This window comes from Spea bombifrons, chromosome 4 (assembly GCF_027358695.1).
Source record: "Spea bombifrons isolate aSpeBom1 chromosome 4, aSpeBom1.2.pri, whole genome shotgun sequence".
Taxonomy (NCBI): Eukaryota; Metazoa; Chordata; class Amphibia; order Anura; family Pelobatidae; genus Spea; species Spea bombifrons.
The window spans coordinates 60,009,427-60,030,883 of record NC_071090.1 but is presented as its reverse complement, the minus strand read 5'-3'; the positions used below and the strand labels follow the sequence as shown (position 1 = coordinate 60,030,883).

Here is a 21,457-nt window from a genome sequence, read left to right as displayed (position 1 = left end):
GTAAGGAAACGGTTAACTGGTTAAGATCTTCCCCAGTGCTAAGGAATCACAAACTATTCTGCACACTTGCATTTTTGCAGAATATCACACTGTACAGCAACATGGCACGCCTCAGCTACATATGATGTCTTATCGGTTTGACACCAGGCATCCTGTCTTGCACAGATATTCAGTTTAGTTTCTTTTATAGTGTCACACATGTAAGATGCATCACAATACAGAGAAGAGTGATTTGCTTTTATATCCTTGACATTTACATCGTATTTTTGTGATGTTTGGATATTTTCATCAGGCATATGTTTTGTGTAAATTTCATTTTGGTATCCCGGCATTATTTCTGATCTTGATATATTTTCACTTTCAGTGTCTGCAGCATCCTCATCTTCTGATTGCTAAAATAAATTTTGCAAATTATCATTCCATAATTTTAAAACTTTATGTATTTTTTTTCACATTTGTGCAAATTATTTATATTGTAACATAGTGCTAGTCATTTTCCTTTTGGATTGCTAAAATGAAATTGCATAATTTAAAATATACAAGAGCTCTGTTTCATTGGCTGCAAAAGACTTCTTATTCTGATTTGTCAGTTTCACCCACTAAAAGGAAAATGGCAAACTTTTTATATATCAGGAAGCACAAAGGTGAGATAGCACTTTCTATCTAGGTAAGGCAGCAAGAAGCATAAGAAATAGCATATACGTTTGTGTGTTATTAGCTTAAGCACACCATGTTTATACTTGGCACTTAGATGTAGATCAGATGATGTTTTATGAACAAGTAATGCACAAAAGCAGGTAAGTGCAAATGGTTCATTCACTGGCTGAGTGACAGGAGACATAAGGTTCTAGTTAATAATGTATATTCAAAGGAAGGTCATGTTAACCCCTTCAGGACCGGCGTTCTCATACTGTGTCTTCCCTTGAAGACCTCAGTTTCATTTAAATATTTTAATTCCGTGCTCGTGATTCACTTCAAAGCGATCACGTGCACAGAATTAAGAGGGAGTGGCTGCTACGGATCGCTGGGGACACCCAGCGCGGTTAGCAGCAGCCGCCCCTCGCAATCCCAGCGTCCGTAGCAACGCTGGATCGCGCATCATTGATGACGTACCTGGTACGTCCCGGTCTGTGGGTGAAACCCAACCAGGAAGTACCAGGTATGTCACCGGTACGGAAGGGGTTAATAGTGGGGCACCTTAAGAATAGGTACCAGGACCCATACCTTAATATTTAAATCAGAGATGCTACAACAAAGTCTCAAAAGTAAGGTTTGCGTTTTTGCATATGATACACCGGTCTCCAATAGGATAGACATTCCTGGTAAAGTAAGCCAAATGGCTAATGCTTTAGGTAAACTGGAAGAATAACTAAGGATGTGGAGGCGGCAGTTTAACCCCTTAAGGACAATAGGGGTTATTACTCGTAGTATATTGTGGGACAATGGCTCTTTTAACATTTTTCAGTGTTGCTGTTTAGCTGTGATTTTCTTCTTTCTAATTTCGTGCTCCCACACATACTATATATTGCTTTTTTTTCAGGACAAACGGGGCTTTCTTTAGATACCATTAATTTTATCATATCATCTAATTTACTATTAAAAAATGATAAAATATGGGGATTTTTTGTTAAAAAATTACTTTTTCTCAATTTTAAACAAAAAACTTTTACTCATCTGCAAAAACTAATGAAAAAACCTGCTAAATAGATTCTACTATTTGTCCTGAGTTTAGAAATACCCAATGTGTTTATGTGTTTTGCTTTTTTCTGCACGTTATGGGGCAATAAGTACAGGTAGAGTTTTGCTTTTTTAAAACCATTTTTTTCCAAATCTGGTAATTCTTCCCCCCATGTGCCATTCCGGGTGTCTTTGAAGCCGGCCAATGCATTTACCCCACCAAATCATATATTTTTAAAAACTAGACACCCCAAGGTATTTGAAATGCTGGTATTTTAACCCTTTCCATGCACTGATTTTACCACCAGCCTTTGTGAAACTTTATGGTAGTAATTTTTTTTGTATTTTTTTCACACACGTTGTACTTCAGGTATAAATTTACCGCTCCTGGTATATGTCTGTGTCAAACAACACCCCAATATGTGTTCAGTAACATCTCCTGAGCGAAGTGATACCCCCCATGCATGGGCTTGTTGGGTTATTTGGGAGGTAAAAGGCCGCCTTTGTGAGGTGTGTGTTTTTTGGCCATTGTCCCATGTCCCATATTTGGAACATCTGTGAACCCGGCCAATTCAATTTACCCTGTCAAATCATACATTTTTTAATACTAGACACCCTATGGGCATTTGTAATGCCAATATTTTAACTCTTTCCATGCGGGAATTATTGTGAAGATAAAGAATTGTAGGACTTGCTTATTAAAAACTTTTATTTTTTTGGTGACAGTGGGGATTTTTACATGTTACCATATTTGTTTAAATTTCTTGTTTAACATTTTTGAACAATTTTTAAAAAAAATATATTTTTTTTTTTTTACTAATCACTCTGATTAGTGAGCTGGGCTCCATTGACCTTGCATGGTTGGATGCAGTACCTGCATTCAACCTGTAGGAGGATAGACCCTCTGTGAACTAATTTTCTATTGTTAATGCCATCCTGTGAATGACGGCAATGTCATTTACAGGATGGCACTTGTGGTTGCTCCTCGGAGCAATCACAAGGCTATCGGGGTAGGGGGGTTGTGTTACACAGTTTATGCTTACGAAGCGATTCCGATCACTTCCTAAGCTGTTTTAGCCCGCCGACGCCGCCATTTTTCTTCCGAGGAGGGGTTTCCTCCCCGGATCCACGGTCAGCCTCACTTGTGAGGCTTCCGTGGATGCTGCAAAGCCGCTGATCGCGGTAATGCAGCTATTTAATGGCAGTCCATACATGTACAGGCATTGTCGTTATCTCGTTGCAGGGCAACCCCGTACATGTACTTAGATTGTCGTTAAGGGGTTAATGCTGAAAAGTGTAAAATTAAGTGCTTAAGATATAAAGCTCCTAAAACAAAATACAGCATTATTTGTAGGAAAGAGGGAGGGACTACATAGATTCTGATGACATAAAGGTAAACAGACAATGCAACAAAGCATCAGAAAAAAGCAAACAGGGTCCTACATTGTATAGCTAGAAGCATTATTAACAATAACCGAGAGGTAGTTATGACTGTTAATAGATTTCCGGTCAGACTTCACAATATTGTGTACATTTCCAGAGATCTCGTCTTCAGGAAGATTGATATTGATATTGAGAAAAGAGTGCAGGAGAGATGTGAGTGGAGATCTGATTTAAACATTTAAGTACATAAAGGGATTTAACAAAGCATAGGAGGCAACTACATTATGTATATATTTGCTAGGAGATTCAGCAGCCCTGTTGCAAAAGGGAAGTGAAAATTAAAAACAACATCAACAGTAACAATATGCAAAATGGCCAATAACATTAATACATGTTAAGACATACTGGTACAAACCTAAGGAGATGGCCTGAACATGCTAAACATCTGCGCAAATGTATCAATAGTCTAATACTGAATTTCTGTTTAAGACAAAATGGTCATTGTTAAAGGGGCAGTTTTATGTACCATACAGCCTCACCCTTGAAGAATGCATATTAATCAATGCAATTGACGGCCCGGTCACGTCACCCGAAAACGAAGGGTTAACGACAATTGACGTACCAGGGCAGGTGCAGAAAGCGATCTGCGTTCACTTTCTGCACCCAAACGATGTTGCTGTAATGCCTCGACATCGAGGCATTCAGCAACACCGTGTTCGGCATCAGGGGCTGTGTCTGGCCCCTCCCCGGGGCGTCAACGTCCACCATACACTGTATGGCAGCGGACCCCATTTTAAAAGTGTTTAGGAGGCGAAATCTCACACCAGCTGACGCTGGCTGGCAGTAAGCAGTTATACATGTAACTACTACACAGGTGATGCATTCGACCACTAAAGCAAAAGTTATTTGTAAAATTGTATTGTTGCCTTACCATCTCTGAACTTTCACTGACATAGCTATCAAATGTCCATGGAGAATAACTAACAGACACAGCACTAACTGGCAGCTTATCATCTGAAACATAAGAGGCCAAATGAGCAAATTATTTTTAGAGTAAGAATTGCAAAGTTGGGTGGGGCAATACATTGCAAGGCTAAGAAATAGAAATTACTTGTATCAAACTCAGGTTTATACAATAAGTTGATAATTGTATTGTTAGTGTGAGAGGAGAGGATAATATTAATTTGAATACGTGAGATAGACATAAGGCTATCTTGAACAAGACCATGGGGCTAAATAAAGTAAGCCATGTTTGGGGACCAGCCTTAACCCCTACTGCTACATGATCTTTCCATGAGAGTCATTGTGCGGTGTTAACCCTTTTGTTGCCGCTTCTTTGAAGCAATCACGGGTGTCTTCGTCCCCCACAAGCTTGTGAAGACCAAGTCACAAGGAATGCTTTTAGGTTGGTTTCTCTCAGGCTCTGCAGCAGTTAAAACTGAAGTGGGTTGTATGTAAAACATACAATAAAAAATAAACATGTTTAATACATAATTGTTGACTATTACTACTGATTAGAGGCACTTTATATCACTGATAATTCACCAGTCTCGCCAAATAGCCAGGGGCCTAATCTCATCAAACCCCATTGCTAACACTAAACACTAACTCTAATTGTTCTCTAACAGTACCCCAACACTACCCCTTATGATATCACCTAACCGCTAGATATAATCACTAAACTGAGACAAGAAAGATGTCCCCCCCCCCCACTAGACTTACCGGTGCAGACTCCACAGGGTCTTGCGGGGCCGGCGGGGGACTTCTACACATAACACGTATTCAACTTCCGGTGCCGGCACTTCCGCCGTGGGAAGTACTGGCAAGGAAGATTGTTTCTGCTCGCATCGCCGCTGCCGGTGAACGTCTGCACGAACAATCTCCGCTGCCGGCATGTCTGCAAGATGTGCTTTAAAAATCTCCCTTGCCGGGACTCCCCCCCGTGGGAATTCCCGGCAAGGGAGATTGTTAAAGCACATCGTGCAGACGTGCCGGCAGCGGAGGTTGTTTATGCTTGCATCGCCGCTGCCGGTGAACGTCTGCGCGATGCGCTTAGACAATCTCCCGTGCTGGCACTCTCCCCGTGGGAAGTGCTGGCAGGGGAGGCTGTCTGAGCACATCCGAGAGTAGGATACGGGTCCCCTGCACCGCTGAGGGGGATCTGTATCCTAACCCCGCTGCCTGCCCGGCGCCTGGGACTGCATGTCCCGGGCGTCGGGCGCTAGACCCCGAATATAGGCCGCACCCCCACTTTAAAGACTTAAAGTGGGGGAAAAAAAGTGCGGCCTATATTCGAGCCAATACGGTACTTTTGTTCAGCAAGTTTCACACATAAAAAATCACACTCAATGATAGTTTATATATGCAGGGTTTCAAAAGAAAAGCCTACTTGTCCTGAAGAAAAAGATATTGTGTGCTTAAACTAAATGAGGGGGGAATAAGAACAAGTTAGAAAAAGTGACATAAATCCTTTTTGACAAACTATATTGCCTTCTCACCACATTAGGGAGCAATAAACTTCTCTTGCAATATTTATGTTAGTGTATCTGGAGACCTGTTCCACAGAGTTAATTTTCCTGTCTGCAATCTCCTGAAGTGTAGTTTTGCCCATGAAACAGGAAGAATTGTTGCAGTGAGCAATTTTCATGGCTTGTCTGATACGGCGACTGTAACTTGATGCTGCCACCACCATGCTTCACAGTTCTGTTTTCGGGGTGATGAGCAGTGTCAGACATAGCGTTTTCCTTGATGGCCAAAAAGCTAAATTTTAGTATCTTCTTAGCAGAGTACCTTTTTCTTTAAGCAATGGCTTTTTTTCTGGCCACTCTTCCATAAAGCCCAGCTCTGTGACTTTAAGTGGTCCTATGGACAGATACTCCAATCTCAGCTTTGCAGCTCCTTCAGAATTATCTTTGTTGCCTCTCTGATTAATGCCCCCCTTGCCTGGTCCTTGAATTTTTGTGGCCGACCCTCTCTTGGCAGGTTTGTTGTGGTGCCATATTCTTTCCGTTTCTTTCTAATGGATTTAATGGTGCTCCGTGGAATGTCGAAAGTTTAGGATTTTTTTTATAACTCAACCCTGATCTGCACTTCTCCACAACTTTGTCCCTGATCTGTTTGAAGAGCTCCTTGGTCTTGCTTTGTGGTGCCCCTTGCTCTGTGGTGATGCAGATTGTGGTGTCTTTCGGAACACGTGTATATATACTGAAATCATGTGACAGATCATGCGACAATTCAATTAAGGTGGATGTAAACTAATTATGTGACTTCTGAAGGTAATTGGTTGCACCAGATCTTATTGAGGGGCTTCACAGCATAGGGGTGAATATATAGGCACGCACCACTTTTTCTTTGATTCACTTCACCAATTTGGACTATTTTGAGTATGTCCATTACATGAAATGCAAATAAATGGTAACGCCAGGTTGTAATGCAACAAAATAGGAAAAAATTACAAGGGGGTGAATACCTTTGCAAGACACGGTAAACAGAGGAAAAGATATTCCTTTACATCCTATTATATACCCGCAAATGTGTGGCATAAAATCCCGGTCTGCAATTATCAGGCTACATGGAGGCAAGGAAAATCACATTCATATAATATATATCATTCTCTGTATAGCACTTATTAAAGATCATTTTTTTCCACAGGTTAAACTTTATTGCCAATAGTTCTAGAAAGCAAAGTGGAATTAGGTGGAAAAAAAACTAATTGGCTCAGTCTGTTGACTTTACCTGCAGTAAAGACACAAACTTTAATCGGTCCTTGGTCTTGTCTTATATTCTGATTACACACAAATGAGTTGCACCAGCAGGTAGCTGTGTGTATATACACTATATTTCCTTTAGCAATATATATAGCTATAAGCTATATAGCTATAAGCTATATATATAAAGCTATAAGCTATGGCTTCAATTCACAGCAACCACATCTTATTATATATTGAATACTTCAAGAAGCCCACATCAAACAGGTTGTCACCTTTATTTCAGAAAGACCTTTCAACACTACTAAACTATTGTGTGATTGGCGGATTCAGGGGGACAATGGGGCAATTGCTCCCCCTGAGATAGACGGCGACATGCTTCAGAAGTAGGCATAAAGAGGTAAGTCCCGACATCCAACATTGAGTGGGGTCATTTAAGGTCTGCCCCCTGAAGGACAGAGGCCTACCACGTCAATTAGTGTATAGCTGTTACCTTGCCGGCGGTCCCGGCGTTGCCACGAGCAGGGGAGCCGAGACGCAGCCCGCGCGTTCAGCCCCCTGCTCGCTCTGTTCGCGGGAAGACGCAATGTGGTCCGTCCGGCCGTTAGACGCGCGCCCCCGTGTGGTGATCTGAAGTTAGACGGGCCTGGCACCAATCCACCTAAGGGACATACATATCCATTATCCCATCCGGAGAATCAAGCCTTGGCCCAGTACATAGAAGAAAGTTTACAGAAAGGGTTCATCAGACCTTCCGCATCACCAGCAGGAGCAGGCTTCTTTTTTATTTCCAAGAAAGATGGATCCTTGCGCCCCTGCATTGATTACAGGGGCTTAAATAAAATTACCATAAAAAATAAGTATCCGCTTCCCCTCATTACAGAACTTTATGATCAGCTGAAAGATGCCACTATTTTCACGAAACTATATCTACGAGGGGCCTACAATCTGATTAGAATCCAAGAGGGGGACGAATGGAAGACGGCGTTCAATACGAGATATGGACATATATCAATGCCCCAGCCGTGTTCCAGAGCTTCGTGAACGATATCTTCCGTGATATGTTGTTATCACATGTTATGGTCTACCTCGATGACATTCTCATTTATTCAAAAGATTTGGAAGAGCATCGGCAACATGTTAGCCAGGTGCTACAAAGATTAAGAGAACATTCCCTATTTGCCAAAGTCGAAAAGTGCGAGTTTGAGTGCGACAAGGTGAAGTTTCTAGGATATATTATTTCTGCTGGGCAGCTGGAGATGGATCCAGGCCATCCAAGATTGGGAAGAACCTTCTGACATTAAAGGCATTCAACGATTCATAGGGTTCGCCAATTATTATCGTCGCTTTATTCGCAATTTTTCCCAGATCATCTCTCCCATAATTGCACTCACTCGGAAGGGGTCGAATCCAAAGTCTTGGACCCCTGAAGCTCGAGATGCTTTTGGAAGATTGAAGTTGGCCTTTACAACTGCCCCTATCCTACAACGTCCCAATCCAGACTTGCCGTTTACCCTGGAAGTTGATGCGTCTGAGACCGGGGCTGGGGCCATTCTATCCCAGAGAGACCAAATTTCGAATCGTCTACATCCCTGTTCCTATTTTTCTAAGGCTTTCTCTTCAGCGGAACAAAATTATGACATAGGGAACCGGGAGTTGCTGGCTATTAAATTAGCGAAGAATGGCGACATCTGCTTGAGGGGACTGAAATTCCTATTACCATTCTTACAGACCATAAAAACTTGGTGTACATAGAAAAGGCCAAGAGACTCAATCCACGTCAGGCTCGATGGGCATTATTCTTCACACGATTTAATTTCCTTTCGGCCGGGTTCAAAGAATACGAAGGCTGATGCACTGTCCAGAAGTCATGAGGCGCCTAATGTGGAAACGTCGGTCGAACCTATAATCCCTCCTACGAAAATAATTGCCACGATACACAGCACTCTCATGTGGCACATTTCTAAATCACAGACACCCCGTCCCAGAGGACAAATTCCTCCGCCTGGGAGACTTTATGTGCAACCCCGTTTCCGTAAAGCCGTTTTGTCCTGGGGTCATGCCTCTCCGGTAGCGGGTCACCGGGGAACTCGGAATGTTAAATTTCTTCTGCAGAAGAATTTCTGGTGGCCTACTATGATACGTGACATATCTGAATTTGTGCAAGCATGTACTATTTGCGGTCATAATAAAACCCCTCATACCAGACCGGCAGGGTTATTATGTCCGTTGCCTGTTCCAGATCAGCCATGGCAACACATAGCCATGGATTTTGTCACGGACCTGCCTCCTTCTCAAGGCCATACGACTATTTTAGTAGTGGTTGATTTATTCAGCAAGCAAGCACATTTTATCGCTCTAGCTAAACTTCCATCTGCCAGTACATTAGCGGACACCTTCATGAGAGAGATCATAAGACTACATGGAGTTCCGCAAATCATCATTTCGGACAGAGGGTCACAATTTATCTCGAAATTCTGGAGAGCGATGTGTAAACGTATGGGAATCGAGTTGCATTTTTCATCATCCCATCATCCTCAATCTAATGGGCAAGCTGAAAGAACAAATCAAGTACTTAAGCAATATCTTAGAATGTACGTCTCGGAGGATCAGTCCGATTGGTCGACACTTTTGCATCTTGCGGAATGGTCCTACAACTGCTCTTATCATGAAGCACTACAGATGTCCCCATTCAAAGCGGTTCACGGTTATGAACCAGCACTCTGGCCTGAAGAAACCAGTTCTACGGGGGTACCTGCAGCTGAAGCTCAATTTCAAGTTCTACGTGACCATTGGGCACTTATTTCGGAACAGTTAAAACAGACTAAGGTTTTGCAGAAGAAAACCGCTGATAAGTCTAGATCCAAAGGGCCGGTGCTCAACCCAGGAGACTATGTGTGGCTTTCCACGAAATATCTTCACCTCCAGCAAGCCGCCCGAACCTTAGGACCTAAATATATTGGTCCATATAAAATTAAAACAAAAATTAATGAAGTTACTTATTCTCTGGTTCTACCTAAAACACTGCGCATTAATAATGCGTTTCATATTTCTTTATTAAAACCAGTAATTAGAAATCAATTCTCCCCCACGGTTCGTACTCCTGATCCGGTAATAGTCCAAGGTGAAGAAGAATATGAAGTACAAACCATCTTAGACTCTAGAAAGAAACAGGGGAGACTGCAATATTTTATTAGATGGAAGGGATACGGTCCTGAGGAGAGTTCCTGGGTCCCGTCCTCTGATGTCCATGCTCCAGCCAAGATTCGTGCCTTTCATAGGAAATTCCCCCAGAAACCGGCTCCTAATCGCCAGGATGGCGCTTGTAGACGGGGGGTACTGTTACCTTGCCGGCGGTCCCGGCGTTGCCACGAGCAGGGGAGCCGAGACGCAGCCCGCGCGTTCAGCCCCCTGCTCGCTCTGTTCGCGGGAAGACGCGATGTGGTCCGTCCGGCCGTTAGACGCGCGCCCCCGTGTGGTGATCTGAAGTTAGACAGGACGCGCGTCTCAGCAGCATGAATATTCATGCCGCGTCTTAAAGGGGTACTTATCTCTTTTCCTCCTCCCCCTAATTTAGGGGGTAGGAGGATCCTGAGCAAGAGGACTATTTAAACCTTCAGTCTGCATGTACCCTTTGCCTGTGATAGTGCCTTTATTGCCTTCACTAGCGTTCCAGAACCTTATTTGCCTTTTCGTTGCCTGAACTTTGCTTGAACCTGACCACCCGTTGTTTGCTGCCTGCCCCGACCTCTGTTTGTGACCTCGACTATCCGTTGTTTGCTGCCTGTCCTGACCTCTGCTCGTGAACCCGGCTATCCGTTGTTTGCTGCCTGTCCTGACCTCTGCTCGTGAACCCGGCTATCCGATTGCCAGCTCCTAGTACCATCTGGTTGTTCCTGCTCTGCTCGTCATCACCGCTTGGGGGCGCCTTTCCTGGTACTGCAGCGTGGATCCACAGCCTGAACCACCGTTAGTGATAATAGCTCAGTACTGGCTCAGTACAAAGTGATGGGAGTTACGCTGTACCACCATCAATGTCTGGAGTTTTGCTGTACCATATCTGTTCACCAAATGTTATTTATTTAAACTTATTTAATTTATTTGTCAATTTATTTCTCCAGATTTCTAGTTTTTTTCCAGTTGACATACAGCTTACAAATTTGTGAAATAAATATTTTTTGGGGGAGGTGGAGTGCCACAGGATCCATTCCCGGGAGCCGAATACTCTAGTTACGCCCCTGCTGTTGTCTCCAACACAGAGCGATTATCAGGAAAGCAATTTTTTTAAGACAGATTTACCTGTACCATTCTCTAAACTTCTATTTTGTACTAACTTTTCTTCCATACTGCAAGACATTTTAAATGCATGTAGGTCAGTAAGGCCACCCTGATAAAACAAAATAAAAAAAAAATAAAACTGCTACAGTATGTTTATGATATTTATAATTTTCAAAATAGAGATTCAAAAACAAAAATGTTTTCCAGAACTTTAAAAACTGAACTGGACAAGGTCAAGGCTACCACAGTTTTACTACTGGAACTAAGGTTTGTGTGGTATCTTACACGGATTACTATACGTATTAAAACTAAACAGTCTGCCAAATTTGATTTAACAGATCAATTGCAAATTCACCATAAGTATATATTATGTGATTTATGTCTGTGTATCAACGGTGTGTATGTATAATACAATTATGTATAAAATGTTGTGATTAAAATGAAAATGTTTATTTGTACAAATAACACACAGACAAATGGGGTTATGTATATAAAAATCATTTTTCCAATATGAAAATATGAAATGTAGTCTTATAAACAACCAGAATGGCCAAATTAGCAGGTAACCCTCTTGAAGACACTTTTTCACATACTGCAACAGCAATAAATTAATGAATACATTTATATTTAATAGATATTAAATTTGCATATACCTTTTTAAAATTGTCATCCTGGTACACGCATGGAGAACTCTCACCAGGAATGCGTTTACTAAAGGAGTCAACATAAAGTATTAGAATGCAAACAGCTAACAATTGCAGGACCAATGTTTTCATAACATAATTACAATGCTCTTCCAAAAATGTATTATGCTTTAAATGTGAAACAAAGGTTTATCTGTATATCTCTACTTCGGTAAAGAGCCACACCCTCTTATTTCTTTTCACCTTCTGTAACTATTCTCATCCAATTTTTACAAAAAGATCGGTGTGGCCTCTGGGTGATCCAATGTGAATAATAAATTAAAGAAACAGTTCACTTCGTTTTCACTTGGATTTGAAATTAAAAAAATGACTGCGTTTTTAGGGTAAAATGCAAACTTAAATTTGAGTTCTAGTTAAAGCTTTTGTGTATTATGTGATATACATTTTAGGATATATATTGTATTTTATTGGGAGAATAACATCATATCTGTATCCCCTTAAAAAGAAGATGTATAACCCAATAAAATAAGTTAAGCCAGTGGTGCACAACTCCTCAATGGCTGCAAACAGGCATCAATTGTGGGTATCCAAACTTTATCTAAATTGAAAAAGTACAAACTACTTGTTTTCAGGTAGGAACACAGATTTCTTGGCATTTATTCCAAAAATTCCACCCCAACCATCTCTTGCAGTGATCTTAATTGTATGTATTATGTGTGTGATGTTAACACCAGTATAACTGAAGAGCCACACCTCCAGCTCAAAAAGTCACCATTTCCACAAAGTAAAAACCCAACATCATTTAACACTATGTAGTGTGTTTTGACAAGGGGTAATATATGTGTAAAATGTATGACAAAGACACAAAGGAGAAAAAAATCTACAAATGTCTAGGTTATATATGCAAATACTAAAAGCCAGAAGATACAGTAGAAGGAAACTAAAGTTTCAGAAAGTGTCAGTGTGAAAGCTCGCGAAACACTTAAGTACATACTGTAAATAATAAAACTATTGAACTATTGTATGGAAAAAAAATCTGTGCTTTATCGACAACTTATACTTACTTGATTTCTGAGTCTGCAAGGTATATCTTTGATGGGGCTGTAATCGGGGACATAGGTAGTTCTACATTGTTTTTTTCTTTTGGAAATTTTGTTGACTTGATAAGGTCAAAACGTAAAGCTTTTTTGTCTATAAATATACATTAAAAGAACAACTTCTAGATTATCATTCACATGATCTAAACGTGATTCGTTCATTACAATTATATAGTTGTAGCAGAACAAAAATATTGTTTAGTTTCCGCTTTCCGGAGGTCGACAAATTTGTTTGGAATTTAGGAGCCAGACAAAAAAATGTAGGTGCCAGCACGCTAACATGCACATACACACTACCACATAAGTAACATACATAAACACAGATACTAACACACCGTAAGATACTTACACAAATACACTTGTATTCCCATACACATACTAATGCACAGTAACATATTTACTTTCATACACATACTAACACACACTTTTAGTAACATATCAACAGGCACGCAGTAACATATTTACTCCCCAGCACAAAAGGTTCCACAAAGCATTTTTGTCTCCATGGTTTAAGCCCTGCATTATAATTATACATTATATATTAAAACAAACAATGCCCAAATCAAATTATGAGAACTTACTGACAACTTCCTTTTTGCTGGATATTTGGTTAACAACATATAAGTTAAGTAGATCCAAGCTGATAGAAGCATTTTGGGGAGATGGTGAAGATTGTAACAGCTTTAATTTGGAGTTGTGTTTTTTTCTTTCAAAAAACTCCTAAAAGAAAAATGTTTCATAGCTGTATTTATTTTGAAATGTATATATATAGAGAGTAATACATATTTGGGAATGGGTGCCACATCAGCCATTTTTACCCATGGCCATCTATAGAAGTGCTACAGAGGGAATGGAAAGAAGAAGAGAGGATTGTGAAGGCACAGGTATTCAGAAAGTTAAGATGTATTTCCGGCTTAATTACCTGTAAGAAGGACGCAAGTCCTTTGGCCCTTGTTTTAACCTGGGATGGAGGTATAAAATATCGAGAAAGCATTGCGCCATGTATAAACAAGTAAAGAAATACATACCCCCCTTCAAAAGGTCCCCTTACGTTTCAAACCTGAAGCCATTCAATAAACAAATAAATGCATTCCGTGTATTGGGACAGGGTTTCCATATTGTGAACCACAAAACTTCTCATAGTTACGTACTTTCTGTTTTCTTCTTTCCTGCTTAAAAATTATCCTGTGCCTAAAAGTAAAAATTGTATCTAATTATCAGTCGATAATTAGTTGATATGTCTATTCATATTTTTTTTAAAAAACATGTTAGTGCAGGGGTTGACAAATTAGGTTTGGATCTAGGAGCCAGCCAAACAAATCTAGATGCCAGTTTTTTTCCCCAATCACATTTTGCATTTTCATATATTTAAAGTTTTAGTGACATCTCCCTTCTCTCTCCTGTACCCTAACAATAAAAATATCATGATTATGAAATGGTCCCATTATAAAGATAATAAAAACCACAACATATACGTAATAAATAGAAAATGTTTTAATAAAGTATTGATGGATACATTAAATATTTGGCACATATAATATCAATTTAATAAAGAATTGATGAATTCATTAAAACATTAATCCATTTATTAAACTGATAAATACATTAATGTTAAATCAAGTTAATAATTTACAAATGTTGCTTAATAGATAAATACATGAAATAATTGGAATTGGAAATAATTGGAACACATTGCAGCACTCTAGCAAAAAAAAGGAATTAAGAGAAACCTCAAGTCAATAGTGTTGAGTAATTGTAACTTCTTCCAATCTGTTCTTTAACACGAGCTCTAGCAATTCTCCTATTCTCCTAGCTGAAGCAGGACCTATGAGCAAAGCAGTCTTTGAGCAAAGCAGACGAGTTTTGTCGTTAGCAGCGGGGTTGTCTGCGTCCATCGCGCAGACCTTCCCCGGCTATCAGAGAACAGGGTTTTTTGGCACCAGGGAAGGTCGCCGATGCACACAGACAACCCCCGCTGCTAACCGCACCTCCTTCCGGCTGTGGCGGAAGTTTCCTACGTGAATCACGTAGACGTCTACCCGCTGCCCCAATGTCACACCAGGAAGTCAGGTGCACCGGTAAGTTTGGGGGGGTGTTAAATGGGGGGCATAAGGCATTTCTGTAGGCAGAGTGTTCTATGATATGCGTTTTAACCCCCTCAATGCCACTGTGCCTCCAGATATGCGTTTTAACCCCGTTTATGTCACTCTGCCTCCAGAAATGCCTTTTAACCCTCTTTACGCCACTCTGCCTCCTGAAATGCCTTATACCCCCATATGCCACTCTGCCCCATAATATGCCAGAGTGGCATATAGGGGTATAAGGCATTTCTGGAGGCAGAGTGGCACATTGGGGGTCAAAAGGCATATCATGGGGCACAGTGGCATTTAGAGAGTTAAAAGGCATATCATGGGGCACAGTGGCATATAGTGGGTATAAGGCATTTCTGGGGCAGAGTGGCAAGCCTGGGGGCAGATGTGCATAACTGGGGAGCAGGTTGGAAAATCAAAGGAAATAAAAAAAATATTTTTCTCAATCATAGCTTTATTAAAAAAAATAGTTTACACGAATTAATATTTACTAGTAAAACCTTTTTCCTATAGGGTCGTCTTATATTCAGGCTTTTTCTTTTTTTTCCTAAATTAATATTCAGATTTTGGGGGGGTCATTTTATAATCAGGCTCGTCTTATATTCAGCCAAAGTATATTCAGGCAAGTACGGTAGTAATGAGGTTGTGGACCTTGCTTTCTGGAAGGAATACCTTTTGTAGAGAATAGTGTATTCTTAGACTTAGGAAACCACAGGTCTGGATGGCTGGGGATGAGACTTCTTTAGATTTAGCATACAGGAGTGATCCTCTCTGGCAGCTGGGAACCTCCGCTGCTGCTGGCTGGCACTTCCGCTGGGGCTTCTATGATGGAGCACCAGAAGGTCATGTCACGCCGGTGCTTGGTCATAGAAGCTCTAGTGGAAGCGCTGGGCAGCAGCAGAGGTTGTCTGTGTGCACATCCTGCAGACGTTCACCGGCTGTCAGAGAGGAGGATCCAGGTCCCCTGCAGCGCTGTGGGGGATATGGATCTTAGTCTTATAGTCCTACCTCTATTTGAGGTTGGATTATAACAAGACCTCAAATATTAGTCGAGTGGTACTTCTTCAATAGGAAAAAGTATCAGGCTCAGATGCAGACAAACCAGGTTCCTAATGAGGTGCATAAAGTCCCTGTTCAGGGAAAAACTGGGGGGATAAAGCCCTCATGGAGTACATAGCTGTTAAAAAGTGGCCTGCAACATAGCTGTCATCCAGTCCTTAATCCTGTAGCTGACTCTAGCTTTAGAACAAGCAGGACAGTTTTCTTTTTGGGTCAGAAATGTAGCTTTACAATTTCAACAAGCCGCATGCTTGGACTAGATGTAGCCTTCTTAGGAAGAAAAGACTATTCAGATAACTCAGACTTCTTTGAGGTAATCATGTCCACAGCAGGGCAATAAGGACAATATGTTATTATATATAATAGGCCCAAACAGGTGGCCAGTTTAAACACTAAGCCGGCAGGCCCAAACTGGAAGCATGCATGTAGGCCCAAACACTAGGTGGTCAGTGATGGCAGGCATGTTTGTGCATAAGTGCCCAATTTTTTTTTGCACAAAACCAAGTTGAAGACCTCAAAGTACCAACACTGCATGTTTAGACCTACCCCTGAAGAAGTGCATACACACACACACATACACACATCCTCTCTCACACATATATACCGATACATGCATACATCACACAGCCTGGCAGTTTATTTTCGAAAGACATATATGATTCTGTAATTAGGCTATTTGAAGAATAATCTGCATTACGTTTAACCCTTTTTTTTCTCATGTCTTAAGAAGAAAAGGGCAGTGGCAGCAGCAAATGGTTTCATTTGAGAAGCCACCAAACAGCTTGCACCCATCCTGTTTAATCTTATTGTATATAAATATATTTAGATTAAAAAGGATGGGTGCAAAGTGCTGCCACCATCCTTTCTCACAATCTGTCTCTATAGCTTTCTCTTTATCATTCTGCTTTTCTTACTTTATCTCAGTTCTCCATCGCAATTGTGTGCAACTTCAGTGAACAGACCTCATGCTCCCTTTGCTGGCCTAGGTTGTCTGGATTTTAGAAATATATCTGCGCGGCAGATTGGGACAGTGAGCGCCAAAAAGGGCTACAGCCTCCCATATAGCAAATTCAGACAGAAAAACTTACATAACTTAAACAGCTATTTTCAACTCGTATGCCATTTCATACACTCACACCTCCTGTGTTCAATTTTGTTCTTTGCTTTGTAATAGTAACGCAAATTGGCTTTAGTAAATTTGTAATCTGAACTTTTGTTCAACTACGGGTGACTAAACCCGCCTTGGGTTTCTGAGCAGAGAAATTCGCCCAAAATATCACGACTGAAATGAATGGCAAACTGTATTTTTTTTCATTGGATTTCCTCTCTAAAGATATTTATGAATGCTTTTTTTTATATGAAATAGTTGTGGAGAAAACCATACTATATTAGCTGTGTTTAACATTTAGGCCTTCTATTATATATGTGTATTGCATTTATTTATTCAAGCTACAAAGTCACATCGTTTCTAGTAGCTATTCATAAGCATAAATCGTTATTTAATATATTTAATTGCACACTGATGATGCCTACAACATTTATCAGTTCAATTAGCTTCTTGGAGTTACAACCATTTATAAGGTCTCCCTTCCCCCGACTGGTTTCTGTCAGCATCAATATGCAAAATAACGGAAAAAACACTGGGGGCAGCTCTTATAAATAATGAGGGGATTTAATGCCCTAGCATTAGCATAACTAATAAGGGCGGATGTTCACTACAGGCTGACTGCAAGATAAGTAATTCAGCAGAACACAGGCCGCGCCACCTCACCGGTAACCGCCGACCCAGTTCATTGCCAGCACCACACGACGAAAACCGTCAAAGTAGCCTGCTCTCACAATAAGCGTCGGTGTCTGTCAGCGCTCGCGTATTCCCGCCAGGCGCGTCACGTGACAGAACAATGTCCTCGAGGACAGTTTTTTTCCCCTTGTTCAACCGTCATTGAGGCCAGTTTGCTTCAATGGTTCGCTAGGAAACACACGGGCACAGTCTGTTTATGTGTCAAATAACAGCTAAATGGTTAATTTCAGAAACCTTGGCCATTAGTTGGCAATAACTGGTTGCCGTTTTGAATAAATGTCCATAATTGAAAAAGCACATTTGTCCATAGCTGGAGCTTTTTAGAAATGACTTACCTAGAAACTGCCAAACAACCTTCAATGTTATTTGCAATGGTTATAATACACAGATAATAAAGAAAAAGTGCAGGGTGTCAGGATACATCCCTCCATGGCTAAAGTTTTACAATAAGGCACATATATGAAGGGGTTACATTCCAAACTTGTGCCAAATGTGTTATTGTTTTACTACTTGAACATGTTTATTACGATCACTTAAAATATTATGCATGCATCAAAAGTAACATATAATGAAGCATGTGAAATACAACATAGCCTTTAAATTAGGGGGGGGAATTAAAAGTATTGTGGACCTCTGTGACATCCTAGTTAATAACTCCTGCATGCTAGTAATACTTTCCTGTGTAGGCTACCGGGAGCTCTTCCTCTTCTGGATGAGGGCTTTGCATAGGGACAGAGCTATCCCCAGAGAGCCTTTTGGGGGGTGAAATAGGTAGGGGGTAGGTTGAATCTGGCCACACTACACTCCCCTTCTCTAGGAAAGCAGGGCTTCACCCAGATACTCTGGGCCAAACCAAAAGAGTTCCCAGGTATAAATAGGTGAAATTAAGCTTATTTTAGCCTTGCTACTTTGTATCACAATAGAACAGCTCACTTAAAATATTGCCATCTAGTGCCCTGCAAGCATCCCTTCTCTTTCAATTTGTCTGCTCTGTTCTCTCTAGAGAAGCTTTTCATTCTGCACCTTCATTCTTTATAGGGCAATGCTGGGTTCATTACATAACCCAGATGCAATGGGAATGCACACTATAACAGTATGCATGCACACCACCTACCAGTTATCTGCACTAGCATGGACACCCAACTATCAGATCTCACAAAGCAGCAACACTCAACACGGCTGTCAGACCATACAAAGCAGGAACACCCAACACTGCTGTCAGACCATACAAAGCAGGAACACTCAACAGTTCTGTTGGACCATACAAAGCAGTAACACCCAATTCTTCTGTTGGACCACACAAAGCAGAATTACAGGATTTCTCTATATAACACTACTTGAATAATAAGGAGACATTGACAACAAATCAAGCGTATTTTGCTCATTCTGGCAAAGATGTGCTTTCACCCCTCTCCCTAGCTTTATTTTACTGTATACCTCTCCCCTAAAGAGAAAAAAAATCCCTCTTAACCACTCCCCTGATTAAATAAAATATCTCCTAAAAAATAAACTTCTAGGCTTGCAGGAGATTTGTTCAGATCATTTTTTTTTTTACTTTTAATCACCTTTAACACCAATTAGCATTTATGCACCTGGTGTTTAGGTACATGTATTTCTTTATGTATGTGATAATGATGTTACTTGCATAATGTTTGTATACAAACATTGTATACAATACACATATATACAATCTACACCAAGGCTCAGTGTAAGCACAAGCCAAGGGTGCTCGTTCCCTGATAGAGAATGGGTCCAGGGCTGTATTTAATTTGTTTACCTAAATCCAAACATTCTACATTGCAGTTTCTCCTTATTAAGCTGCGTTGATCTATGCCCTAGTGTGACAGTCCCCAGTGATACACTAAATTATTCTCCCTCGCTGAAAAAAATAGTGGTTCAGATAGCACAGGCAAAACAAGTAAGCCAGGTGGCAATTACTGGTTTCTGAAACATGAGAGCGGAGCCAGAGGAGATACATTTCTTCTAGAATCATTTTTCACATTAAAACAGCTGGGGAGCGTCTAAGGTCGAAGCAGCAACCCAGGTGTCTTTATTTTTTTAGTGGCCATAAAGGCTTCTCAGCTTGCCCCACAATTAATCAGTTTAGTGTCTGCCAGAGATGTGATATGCAGTTAGCTAAGGGCACCACAGGAGCCAACCTGCGTGGCCTAGGGAAGATATCGATCAGCTGACCAGCAGCCATCTTGCCGGGTACAATAGGAAGTCTTCCACAATTAACAGTATGAATAAGACTTTCTTACAGAGACCAATTGACAATTTCCCTATGTTTCTTTAAAAGAAAAAAAAAGATCACAAAGCCTGGTCTTTGTCACTTCACAAGGATCAGATATTGCGACGCCCCACCACCTCTCTTAAATCCCTCCACCAAAAATTATATAAAAAAAATAAAGTCTAATAAATAGTTATGTTGGTTTTCTTTCAATACAAAAAAGGACCATTGAAATTGAGGACTACAACCCACATAACCATATGTCGCAATGATTATGGGGGTGATGGAGGTTGGGCACTCTGCATTCTACATCCTCCAATGGAGCAACAGGATATGACATTTTATTCCAGTTCTCCGTGTCTCAAAGGCGTGCAGTGCCTTTGAACTGAGTCTATGTGACTGATCTCCCCTGTAACTACATCAATGAGCAGCAGGCCACAGGTCTGATCACCGAAGGTCTCATCTGCTCCCTTTGCGATGGACTTTGCGACGGACTGCCACCAGGCCTTGGCCAGAATATATCACTGGTCTCAACCCTGCCATATATTGTGTATTATCACCTACATGTGTGCAATCTACATGTATTTATATATTATAAATACAGGTATAATTGCTACATTTACTAAGGGGGCTTTCACTACTACTTTCACTAGTTTTACTATTTTTTTTTGGAACATATTGGGGAAAAATGGCAACAAAAATGTTAGTTTTTTGGCATATTTTGCCTAGGGCTACAATTTCATATGGGTAGCCTTTCTAACACGCAACCAGGGGCAGATTGGGTGATTAGGTTCCCGGGTGTGCTACTGCTTCCACTTTGGGAGACCTATATATACCTTGTAAACGGACCAGATACACTAGAGAGGTACACAGGTACTGCATTCAACCATGCAGGTCAATGGAGCCCAGCTTTCTAATCACAATGTGATTAGTAAAATTTAAATAAAAAGTAAATAGTTTAAAAAAATGTGGTAACACATAAAAATGATGTCACCATCAGGGAACCATCCAGTTCCAACAAAATGTAAAAAAACAAACCCAAAATGTAACTTGTGTGGGTGCACTAAACAAGAGAGAAGAAAATTACAGCTGAACATGACCACCGTAGAAATGTTAAAACAGCCTCGGTCACAAAGGGTGCAAAAAAAACCCCAGCTTGGTCCTTAAAGGGTTAATTAGCATGTGCTATTTACGAAGCATTAGATATTAAGCTTTTGACTTCTGCACATGGAGAAATGGCTAGATGTGAGTAAGGGGTCCATGGGCGCTTTCAGTACATCTTCACAATTGTATTTAGCTATTATTTCATAATTAACTTACTGTCTGCAAATATGTTACAACATAATGACCACATAAATAATTATGAAACTCAAAACAGCAATAAACATTGTTCCCTTTAGAGAAAAGGGTTTGGAAACATTTCCAGGACCATTCAAGGAAAGAAGTACGTAAATGAATACTAAAAGCAAAAATATAAATTAAAAGAAAAGA

At 40.7% G+C, this 21,457-nt stretch overlaps 1 protein-coding gene across 1 annotated transcript; it reads right to left on the bottom strand.

Moving 5' to 3' along the window:
* Positions 1–51: 51 nt before the first annotated feature.
* Positions 52–5,752, bottom strand: C4H12orf40 (chromosome 4 C12orf40 homolog). Its single transcript, XM_053463699.1, has 4 exons — positions 5,559–5,752; positions 5,450–5,454; positions 3,992–4,074; positions 52–392 (listed from the first exon to the last, which is right to left on the bottom strand). The coding sequence occupies exons 1-4, from the start codon at positions 5,750–5,752 to the stop codon at positions 54–56; spliced, it is 621 nt and encodes a 206-aa protein (XP_053319674.1). The 3' UTR covers positions 52–53.
* Between the last annotated feature and the right edge of the window lie 15,705 nt (positions 5,753–21,457).

What these genes read in the sequence shown, in the direction of transcription:
- C4H12orf40 (XM_053463699.1), bottom strand. Translation starts at nt 5,752, where the DNA reads ATGGTGGTGGCAGCATCAAGTTACAGTCGCCGTATCAGACAAGCCATG. An exon ending in TCAGTGAAAGTTCAGAGATG is followed by an intron (nt 393 to 3,991) that starts GTAAGGCAACAA and finishes AATTTATTTTAG; the next exon opens with CAATCAGAAGATGAGGATGC.